The sequence below is a fragment of the Diceros bicornis genome, chromosome 37 (assembly GCF_020826845.1).
Source record: "Diceros bicornis minor isolate mBicDic1 chromosome 37, mDicBic1.mat.cur, whole genome shotgun sequence".
In the NCBI taxonomy this organism is placed as follows: domain Eukaryota; kingdom Metazoa; phylum Chordata; class Mammalia; order Perissodactyla; family Rhinocerotidae; genus Diceros; species Diceros bicornis.
Genome location: NC_080776.1, coordinates 25,000,547 through 25,012,095, shown reverse-complemented (window position 1 = coordinate 25,012,095; position 11,549 = coordinate 25,000,547). Strand labels below are relative to the sequence as shown.

Below are 11,549 nucleotides of genomic sequence, written 5' to 3'. Positions count from 1 at the left end.
TGAGCCTCCAGCTGTAAGGAGAGGTGGGGGCGGCTGGGGGAAGACTCACTTTGCTGCCAAGGGGCTGGGCCTGGGCTGCCGTGTCCAGTTCTCCATCCTCAACTGTCTGCTCACTGCTGTCTCCACTTCTCTCTCCAGGGCTTGGCTCAGGCCCACCTGCAACAGACACCTACATGACTCCAGCCAGGGAGAGAAAGACTGGGGCAAATCATCTGTCCATCCATCCCCCACCCAACTCTCCATCCACCCTCCCTCTTACCTACTACCATCCATCCTCCATCTACCCACCCATCTCTCTCTCCATCCATCCTTCCCTCCCTCCATTCTCCATCCATTCATCCATTCACCCATCCATCCATCTATCCACCCATCTACCCACCCATCCATCCTTCCTCCATCTACTCATCCATTTATCTATCCATCCACCCACCCACCCACTCATCCATTCATCCATCCATCCACTGTGAACACATCCAGGCAAGGCCTTCTGCTGGCCTTTCAAAGACCTACCCAAGCATCAGAACCGGTCTGAATCACAGCAGAAAACCAGTACTCTGCATCAATTTTACCAGTAGTCATACCTGCAGGCATTTATCAACTGCCTACAGTTGATCTCCCTACATTTATCAACTGCTTCTTAGGAAATCTGAAGACACTGGCGTAGTGCTGGGTGAAGGAGGCCTAGAGTGAAGTCATGTTTCCCCAAACAAATCACTTCACTCGAAATCTCATTTCATTTGCTGTCAGCAGGCCCGGCCTCAGGCACAGCTAGGAGGGAGGTGAGGTTCAGCCTGGGGGTTCCCTCCCCTCCTTTCTCTGTCCCCAGGGCCCCTTCCTCCCCTGAGCTCCCAGGCCTGCCCTCCCCACATGATTTCATACTCTTCCTCTCTTTTCTCCCATTCACACTGGTCTGGCCTGTGTTCTGTTCCATTAGGTCATGACAGATAGGGATCCAGTAAACGAATTCTGGGGTTTCAGAGCTGGAAGCCCCGTGGGTCATCCACCTTCCTTCAGGGGCCACGAGGACACCCCTGACTGCGGGAGCTGGGGTCCTCTGGGGCAGGGCCCACTTCTTGCTGCCCCTGCACTCCCCCCGGTGACCCACCCCTCACTCCCTGGGCCTCCGGGTGGGGGGAGGTCTCAGGGTTAACAGGCAGGACATTTAAAGCATCTGAGGGGCGCTGTAAGCTGACGGGAAACAGGCCCGCTTCCTGCCGCGCCGAGTTCAAGCTGCTGTTCCTTGGCTCCTGACCCACCTTGACCCTCGGCTCTGATGGGGGAGCCGGGACCCCGCAAACCAAGCCCATTTCTGCTTTGTCTGCTGCTCCCTGCAGCTCTGCCCACAGCAGGTGGGAGTGGAAGAAAGAGGAGAAGGAACAGGTGCCTTCCCGTCGCTTCTCTTCCTGCTCCTGTCAGCACCCCCTCTCCCCAACGGCCCTTCACCTCGACACCCGGTCCAGCCTCATCGTGCCCACACCACCCCTAGACACGAGTGCCAGCCGGCTGGTCAGCGCCCCCTCCTTGCTGGACTCCAACAACAGACCTAGTAATTATCTTTATTCTCTCTGGACAGGGACGGTCTTGAGGAAACTCACACCAAACCAGTGGACAGAAGGCATCGAGATGTGAACTCTGTCTGCACCGAGGGGATGGGGAAAGGCGTTTCCAGAGGCCCGGGGGTGCATGTGGCTGTCAGGGTGGGGTCCTTGCCCCACGATTGAATATGAACAATGAAGGACCCAGGAGCTCCGTGACCCTTTCAGTTATCAGCTCCCCACGCCTCTCCCTCCACTTGGGACAAGGGTTTGAGCACTATTAACCCATCTGTCAAGATCAAGTCACACTTAAAAAAAGCCAAAGGATTTCCCATGTTCCTGAGCTGGAACAGAGATTTCTTGGCCACTCCTGATAGGCAGGTGGAAACAAAACTAAACCCATTTGAGCATGAAGGACCTACTGTTGATGTCGGGCGAGCTGTGCACTCTGTCAGGCAAACCTACAACCAGAGACGAGGTGTTGAGGGGAAAGACCTCCTCCCGAGAGCCCCGCCGCGTGCTGACGGACGGGTTCCTTACTTCCCGCACTGAGACTGTTCCCCACAGCACCTGCCGTCCTGTTAGGGGGCCTTGGGAAAACACCCCCATCGCTCTGGAGGCTCACTCAGAGAACACCCCTGGCGGTCCCCCCATCAGCTGCACAGGGCCCGGGCCGGGCCAGGTTTCAAAACACTAACTTTAAGCATTTCTTTTTATTATTTTTTAAATCTGAATACTTTTCTTTTTAAAGGCACAGCTTTCCCAGCTTTCGTGTTCCTGGCACCCTTTCTCAGGGTGAGTTACTCACAGGCGCCCGGCAGGAAGAGTGCAGCCCTGGGGGCCTCCCTCTGGGGACCTGAGACCCGCCTCTCTGAGCCCGGGGCAGAGGCTGGGAGTCGGGTTCCTGTTGCCCCACAGCGCCACCTCCTGGCCCTTGGTGGTGACGAAAATGAAAAAGGCAGGTTCAGGGTGGTGTTGGCTCCAGCAGCTCTGGACTCTGCCTGGACGTCAGAATCCTCACTTTTTTTTACATAATGCAGATTCCTGAGCCCACCCCGCTCCCTAGAAATCAGCTCCATCCAGGGCGAGGCCCAGGTCCTTGGAGGTTCTGATGTGGCCTGTGGTTTCCCACCGTGAGCAGGGCCGCCTTTGGGGTTGAGATTCTCAGAGGCTTCACAGTGTGGCTCTTCCCGGAGCCACCTGTGGTTCCCACCCCTGAGCACCGCGGAGGGGGCCAGACCAAGCTTCTGCCGCAGGAAGACCGGAGCCTGGCTCCTGGCTGGCTGAGTGGGCGTGGGGATGTGCAATTTACGATGGGCTCCAGCCTGAGACAAATTGACATCAGCCCACAAAGAATCGGCCCAGGGAGGAGATGGGAAGAGCCCTCAAGAACAGAGTGACGGTACCTCCCTATGTCACCAGAGCACTCCTTGTCACGTCTGTAGTCTCAGCATGGTTATCAGGAGAGCTACTTTTACTCTTAAAAATGTCCTGGTTTGGATAATTTATCATATGTCCCTCCCCACCCCCCTCCAAGAAGCCCCTCACCCTGTGTTCTGCTGTTCCAGGTGCTAACAGCCATTACAGGGTAGGGTGCCTCTCGGTGGTCTTTGTCCTAAATTCAACCATGTGCTCAGATGCCTCAGAAGCACCTGCACCAGGCCCAGCGAGATCTCCAATGCTCTGGGGGTGGCCACGCCCAACTTCCACTCCTGCCTATCAACCTGGGGCTGTAGGGACACAAGACACAGCAAGGTGCCTTCCCAGAAGGCCTGGGGGAAACGTCTGGGCTGGGCACGGTGAGGGCACCCCCAGTGCAAGAAGCACAGCGTCTGCTCTGGACGTGCAGGGGCTCTAGCCCGGGAGGCGCTCGTCTCGGTCCTCCAGATGGAGACGTTCAAGATACCGAAATGCCAGACACCAGCCTTCCAAACTCAGGCATTCTCCCATCCTTCCCCTGAAATGATCTCTCTCCAAACCCTATAAAGGTGGACAATATAGATGAAGCCACATTTAGTGTAAGACCACAGTCTGGATTTCAAGTGCACCATGAAATAAATAGTTGATGTCAAAATATGAAACCAAACTATTGAATTACAACCAATTTCTCTAAGTCTTGATGATCATCAGACTCATGGGAAATGTTTGCTGAAAAGAGAGGATCTAGGGAAGAAGAGCCTGGAAAACTTGTAGTATTAACCAGAGCCTGGGTATTCGATCAGCCGCCGAGCTTGAGAACCTTGGCTATGCGTTCTCAACTTGCTATGAAGCTCTGGAAAAAATATGATTTCAAAGAGCGGGAGTGTCAACAGCATGCAGGACTTCCAAGTGGGCCAGGCCAGGCCAGGGGGGTCCAGAAGTTTGCACCTCACACCAAAAGCAGCCAACCTCATATGAAACACGAGAAACAGGGGCTGACAGACAGGTGCTTACACACATTCCAAAGGAATCTGCTTGGTCCTAAAGCAATAAAACACCCCTGGGAACAAAAAGAGTCCCCTGGAGAGAGAGGCCCATGCCCTCCCGTCCGTCCACTCCTTACCCTGCAGCCGCCCGCAGAGGGACCGGACCACCTTGGCACTTCCAAACCGCTTGAAGCGGGCTCTCACGTGGCCGTAGTACCACTCCAGCGAGCCGATCTTCACGACTCTGCAGAGAGACAGAGCTCAGTGCTGGGGGCGGCACACAGGTGTGCACCACCACCACGCCCACCCACCTGGCCCCCTTCTTCAGCCAGCCCCACCGAAGGGACATGCCAGGCCCCAAAACCAGCAGGATCACTTGACCTCCGGGCCCTGGCTCACCTGGCCAGGTGGCAGGGGTCGCAGAGCCAGCCCTGCTCCTCCGGGTGGGAGTGGCTGCAGTCTTTGCAGGTGAAGAGGTGGCAGTCCAGACATCGCCTTTTTGGGGTCACGAGGAGCCGGTAGGGCTGCAGGCAGCGGGCACAATGGGTCTCATTCAGGTGGGCCGTGTCTGAAAGCAGCTCCCTCTGGGAACTTTCCTTCTTAATCTTGCCCTTCAACCCCCTTAGGAAAAGACCAGAAACAATATTGGACACCTTGTTTTTGCAACAGGCCTTAAATGTGTGCATGCACACACACGGAGACTCTCTCATAGACAGGAAACAGTGACCCAAAGTGGGGTAAAGACACCCACAAGCAGCCCTTACTATTTGCAATGCCAATCACTCTCTCCCGAGGGGGAAGACCAACAGGTTGGGTTCAAACATGTGCAATTTGAGTAAGTTGGAATTGAAACACGTTATTTTTATAGAAATGAAATTGCATTTAAACATTACTGTGACTGTTGACAACTGTGCATTTTTCCGAGCTACACGCCCATGACTTTCATTTACCGCCAAAGGGCCACCAACCATGAAGTTCAGAATCACAGGTTGGGGTGGCCACCGCTGCCTGCACAACCTCATGTAACTCAACATAATGGAAAGAGGATGGACAGAGATCCTGAAGCCTGAGTTCTTTCCCTGGCTCTGAGCCTGAATCCGGAGCTTTTTGGATGCACAGCCCAAAGCTTGGAGACCATGCTCAAACACCCTGCTTAGCTGGATGGCATGGACCTGTAGTCATCAGCACCCTGAGTCCAATCTTCCCTGGAGGGGGTGAAGTTGGTGGCTCTGGGGAGCCCAGCAGGGATCAGGCCACGTGGAGTCCTGGGGATGCAGCCTAGTCGGGCCACATGGTTTTCTAGAACCAACTGTTGCCCATTCTAATTGTTTAAGAGGAGGTTAGAGAAGAGAGAAAAATCCAAGTGGTTCCCGGGCTAGTCAGAGCAGCAGCAGAGGTCACAGAGGATGCAGAGGAAAGGCTCCTTCAGAAGGGGGCGAGGCTGATGCTCCTATTTGTGAGGCCCTGGCCAGCCACACCAGCTCTGCCACGCCAGCCTGAGTTACAGCCCTGAGCTGAGGACAACACCAGCTAAGTGGAGGTCAGGTTGGCACCCCACTGAGAGAGCTGACAGATCACTGCACCCTCCCTAGAGGGGTCACACAGAATCCTGAGGGCAAAGCCAGATGACGTTTCCTCAGCAAGCAGCTCTGGTCTCCTCCAGCAGGGGAGCAAGTTGAACTGCCTCCCCAGGTTTGTCCCCGTAGAGCATGGCTGCAGTGGCTTGGCTTGGAGAGTGTCCAGAGCAGGAATCATCCAGCACCTGGAAGTCCCAGGAAAAGCACCGTTCTCCTAGACCATCGGGTTTTCAGTAACAGAGCTTCCTGGTGAACCCGCCAAACTGAACTGACTGGAAAATGCACCCCCAGATAAGAAACACATTCCCTTTGTTCCGGATTTCAGAGAATGTCTGCCAAACGTAATATTTTTAGTTTTAGATGAGATCAAATTAATCCCTTCTTAGTGACAAAAATTAGACAGACACTAGGTGCTGTTGTCTTCTGAGAACTCTGCACCTGTGGTTTCTGATGGGGACACCCCAGAGCATGGCGGAGGCTGAAGACAATAGAGTCATTCTATGAAGGTTTGGGAGACTACGTCTGGTTTCAAGTGGCCTTGACTGCACTTCACTGATTTCCGTCTCCCAAGTATTCACTAAAATACTCCTGAAGACAGACACAAAAATGACTCTTGTCTCAGCTTCCAAACCCAAGAAAAAATGGCCAAGTGGCAGTAGGAATCTAGGGGAATATTGTCATTCACTGACTACAGTCCATATAAAGTTGCATCAACAAGGTCAATCAAGTCTTAGCTTCAAACGGAGGAGCACTAGGCACCTGGAGCCAAGTGGGAAGGGTCTGGTTTCCTCCATTTCCACTCTTGCTGTATCTGCATCAGCCAGAAGACCTAGAGGCCACCCTTTCACCGGGCAGGCCTTGTCCAGCCTCTCTCCCAGTGAGTGCCCCTCATTATCTACCCCAGCAGAGCTGGACCCCTGGAGCCCAGCACAGCAGGAAGAAAGATGAGCATGTGTGGAGGCACACTGCATCCCAGAATGTCAGTCCTCCTAAATAAGAGCCCGGAAGAGTCCTGGGGTGGTAGCTGGAGACTGATATATTTCAGGTGCTGAATTTGGGGAAAGGATAATTATACTCTGCTTTAGATTCTTTAAAACATAACTTCTCTTCTTCATCGCTGGAGAAAGGAGGGAAGAGGAGACCCCGTGTTGGTCCAGCAGAGTAACACCAGACGATGCCTGCCAGCTGCAGGGCACATCAACCAGATGGGGAGGAGGTGAGTGGGGTCAGAGCAATTCACATGCCCTGCTTAGTGCAAACACTGGGTTGACCAGCTGTCCCTCTGCTACAGGTGCATCAGTAGGGAAAAGGTCTTCATGCAGCTACAAGTTAAAGTCACCTTCAGGAATAGAAGACCCCGTGATGTGATTTACTATCAGAAATAGAAGACTTGAAACAAGACTGCTTGGTGTGCTAAGTGGGGCATGAGAGAGGGGAGCAGGAGATAAAGAAGGAACCAGGCTGAGATGGAAGGACCACAGGCTGTGCTCATTGAGGTGGAGAAGAGCTGGCTAAAGTAAAGATGGAAAGGAATTAAAATTGACAATGGGGAGGAAAATGGGCAGAATTACCAGCATAGAATATTAAGTGCAATGATTTAGAATAGTGGTTCTCAAGGTGTGGTCCAGAGGTTCCTATGACCCTTTAAGAGGGTCCCCAAGGTTGAAACTATTTTCATCACAACACTAAGATGTTATTTGTCATTTTCGCTCTTTGACACCTGCACTGATGGTGCAAAAGCAATGGTGGCAAAACTACGAGGGCCTCAGCATGGATCAAGGCAGAGGTACAAACTGTAGCCATTCTATTCCTTGTCACAAAGCAAAAAAAAAAGTAAAGATTTTGATGAAGTACATCCTTGATTAAAGAGATTAAACTCGGCCATTAACGTCCTGATGAAACAGGAAAAGTTACTCATCTTATTTAACCTTGACCCCCGAGTACAAGCCTTTTTAATATTCCGTGAGATGAAATGAGAAGTGCACCATGTATTGAAGTACCACCAATGTCTTGATGAAAGGAAATGGGCAATTGCTTGAGCTCCAGCCTGAACTAGAAATTTCTTTCATGAAACATCATTTTTACTTGAATGAACAACTGAGAGATAAACTATTCTGACTTGGGTGTTTGCCCGACATTTTTTCAACAATGAACAAAGTGAGTCCGTCACTTCAAGGAAAACAAGTGACAATATTTGTTGCCAATGACAAAACTCAAGCTTTCAAGCACAAAGAAGAATTTTGGAAAACTCATATCTGCCGCCACGAGCTTGACAGTTTCCATCACTTAAAGGTTTCTGATGAGGTCAGTGGTGATGATTGTGATGAGTGTGAATTTTTTCTTTTGGATAATGAAATGTGTTGACATTTGGAAAGTCTGTATACGGTGTTACAAAATCATGCATGGATAACAGATACACTCTAAATGAAAGACAGACCAATGGATTTTCATGTAACAGGGAAGGAAAAGTTCATCGCTGTGGTTTCAGATTCCAAGAGTTTTGGGGAGAGCCCAGGATGCCAGGGGTTGGTGGCACACCCCTCGGGGAGCAGCTGGGGAGGAGCACCGTGGTGGACCCAGTGCCAAGGCCAGGGAGCAGCCGTGGGAGGAGGGCTGAGCCGGGCTGGCGCTTCTGCTCTCTACCACTTGTGTTGGGTGTTGAGGTGAATCCCCGGGATCCTTAGACCATGCCCCAGCAGGATGGCACAGGGTGCTGAGAGGGCCAGGGGATGGGCAGGGTCTAAGGGTTGATACGAAGAGGCCACAGCATGTGGGGTAGATGGCTGGGATCAGGATCTCAGTGGTGGGTGCCAGCCGCTCCCAATGCCCGTGAGGACCATTCACATACGAGCGATGGTCCCCATCCTGGAAGCAGACCTGACCCTCCACTCTGCACCAGGGACTAGCAAGGAGCCAGCGAACAGTGTGTGGAGTCAAGAACCCATCAACTCCGTCACTGTGAAGGCCATGAGCCCCTCGCCCATCACATACCACTGACCTGGCCAAAAGCAGGAGGTGGGGGATGGGGGACCCTGGGAGAGAAAACTAAGCTGTGAAAGGAGACCACGTAAGTCAGCAGATCTGGGAAACGGAAACTGACAAGCTAAGCTTTCTTGCTGCTCAAGGGGTGGGGACTCATGGGTAAGATTAGAGAGGTGATCAATGCACTACTTTTCTTTGCACAGCTTGGCTGGGTGTGAGTGAGTTTCAACCCAGTCACAGAAGCATGACCATACGAATACATGAAAACTCTCCTAACCAGGAAAGGAATGGGAGCTGGACCTTCAGATTACAAGGGGTTGCTGGCTTGTAGGCCCCACCCACAGACTGACACAACTGCTCAGCTATAAGGATGCAGTAAAATCCCCGCCAGTGTGAGCAGACGGAGCAGGCTGCAATGACCAGAACACAAGTCTGGCTGGCATGTGGCTTGTCTGCAAGGCTGAGAGCTGGAAGCAATGGGGCAGCTTCCTGTTGCTGCTGTAACACATTTCCACAAATTCAGTGGCTTAAAACAACACCAATTCATTATCTTATGGTTCTAGGGGTCAGAAGTCTGACATGGGTCTCACAGGGCCAAAATCAAGGTGTTGACAGGACTGCGACTCTTCCTGGAGGCACTGGGGGAGAATCCCTTCTCTGACCTCCTCCAGCTTCTAGAGGGCTCCTTTATTTGCTGGCTCACAACCCCTTCCTCAGTCTTCAGAGCCAGCAATGGCGGGTTGAGTTCTTCTCACACAGAATCACTCTGGCTCTCAGGTTCTCCTGCCTCCCTCTTCCTTCCACTTAGCAGGCCTCCGTGATCACAATGGGCCCACATGGATAACCCAAGGTCATCTCTCCACATCCAGGCCAGCTGATTAGCAGCCTTAATTGCATCTGCAACCTTAATTTCCCTTTGCCATATACAACCTAACGTACTCACAGATTTGGGGGATCAGGATGTGAACAGCTTTGGGGGTGTATTTTTCTACCAGAGTTCTGAGGGGAAAGTGTGTGAGTGGAGATCTCACTCCCAGCTGAGTAAAACAGAGATTCCCAAACATAAAACCCACACCCCATGCCATTCCTTGAGGATGTACTCCAGAGGACTGAAAAACAAATCTCAAGTCTGACCCTAAGAATGGGGTGCTGCATCGTGAAAGAACCAACGAGTCACAGAATTAAGAGACAAAATTATTCAAGTTAGGGCAATCAAGCTAAATATAACTGTCAGAGATAATTGCTGAATGCCTGATAATTGAAGAGCAATTACGTGGCTCTGAAGTCCTGATTATATGAACCAGGAATTATAATGAAGGAAACAGAAACTTGCTGAAGTTCTTTGAGGTCCTCTGAAGAAAAGGACCTGATGATAAAAACGATAAAGAAGAGACACGTGGTGACGTGCGAACGGCAGGCCCCTGAGAGAGAGCCTCGCAGGAATCTTGTGAGTGATCTTAGAACAAAGTTAACCCCCGGGGCCTGCGGGCAGCTGACTTCCTGTTTCAGCCCTTATTTTTTCAGCCCTGGAGTTGCCTGTCTGTGGTGCCAAGTGGCCCAGCTAGGGGTGACTTCGAATTCCTTATTTTTATTACTATTTTTAAAGCAAGCCACAGTTTGTCCACGTCTCACCCTGGGAGATCTTTCATAGATTTTCTCAGGAATTCTGGTCTGTTTGCAGGGATTGCAAATCCACACCACCACCTGTTTGCCTTTCTGGGGAGGGTTCGCAGGCCTAATATTTGATTTGTGGGCCGAGCCCTTTCCAACAGGGTGTTCTATTTAGGTGAGCTTCAGTCCCCGCCCGAGGGCATGAGTCAGCGCCTCCCACTCTGCAGTCTCATTCTCCCCGGATTTTAGAAATACTCAGTAATTTCCACCATAAACACCTTGAGAGGCCACTTCCATCAACACAGGAAGCAGTGACTAAAAGGACTTCAAACGAGCACAAGAGAAGGCAACACGCAAATCAGCAATGATAGGCATTCCAGAATGTTGAGGCTGGCGTCTTTTTCACACCACACGCATGTCCCTCGGGTCCGGGATGGTGGGCGGCCATAGGAGTTCTGGGCTCTTCCCCAGAGGGAGGGAGGTTAGAAGCTGGGACTATTGACTGGAAGTTCCCTTCAAGAAGATTCACTTGGTGCTCCTTTGTATTTATGTGACATTAAAAAATAATGTGACTATATTTTCTGTACTTTTTAACACTCAAGTAATGAATTAATACAGAACTCTTAGAAGATAGAGAGAGTGAAAATACAAAACAGTATACAAGATCTCTCCCTCCCTCAAGATATCCCCGTGGTTAACAATTTCTGGATATTATTTGTAGCTGGGAAACCTGCCTCATACTCAGTGTCCTCATCTGTAAGTCAGGACAATAATAGGGGCTACATTTTGAGGTTGTCTGATGATTAAATGAGGGAACACAGACGAAGCCCCAAGTGGTGTCATCTGTGAGAATTCAAAGATAGCTGTTGAGCCTTTCTGCAGTCAGTACTGTGCTGAGTGCTGGTGACACAGTAGCAAAATAGAGCCCTCTCTGGGCTTGGATATGGGCAGGGACAGATACTAAACAAGTACACAACTCATATGATATCAGATGAGCACTAAGGGCTCTGGGAGGAGATCAAGCAGGCTAAGCAGAAAGAGGCCGTGTTGGGGGAGTGGTGGCCATTTTAGAAAAGGCAATCCATGGAGGCTTCTCTGAGGAGGTGACATCTGAGCAGAGATGTGAATGATGTGAAGGAGGGAGCAATAGAGAGACCCGGGGGTAAAGGAGATTCCTGGGGGCCTCGGGGAGTAAAGACAACAGGGCCGTGTGGGTGGAGGGAGACGAGCTCCTGTGGTGTCCAGTGGAGAGATGGTGCAGCGTGAACTGGGGCGGCTGTGTGGATGGTGAGCAGTGGGTGGATTTGAGATTTATTTTGATGGTGGAGCCAAGGGAGCTTGCTGACGCATGACTCATGAGGTGAGAGGGAAGAAGGGGAGATGACTGACCGTGATTCCTGGGAACTTGATGTCAGCAACCAGGCTGTTTCCGAGATGGG

The 11,549-nt window shown here is 51.5% G+C and overlaps 1 protein-coding gene across 1 annotated transcript in view; it reads right to left on the bottom strand.

The window, feature by feature from the left end:
• MLPH (melanophilin) overlaps positions 1–11,549 on the bottom strand; it is a 56,334-nt gene that overhangs the window by 29,751 nt on the left and 15,034 nt on the right. Inside the window, 4 exon segments of the mRNA XM_058533488.1 lie at positions 50–156; positions 1,958–1,996; positions 4,078–4,184; positions 4,340–4,561. Of these exon segments, the coding sequence (XP_058389471.1) occupies positions 50–156; positions 1,958–1,996; positions 4,078–4,184; positions 4,340–4,561 (475 nt within the window).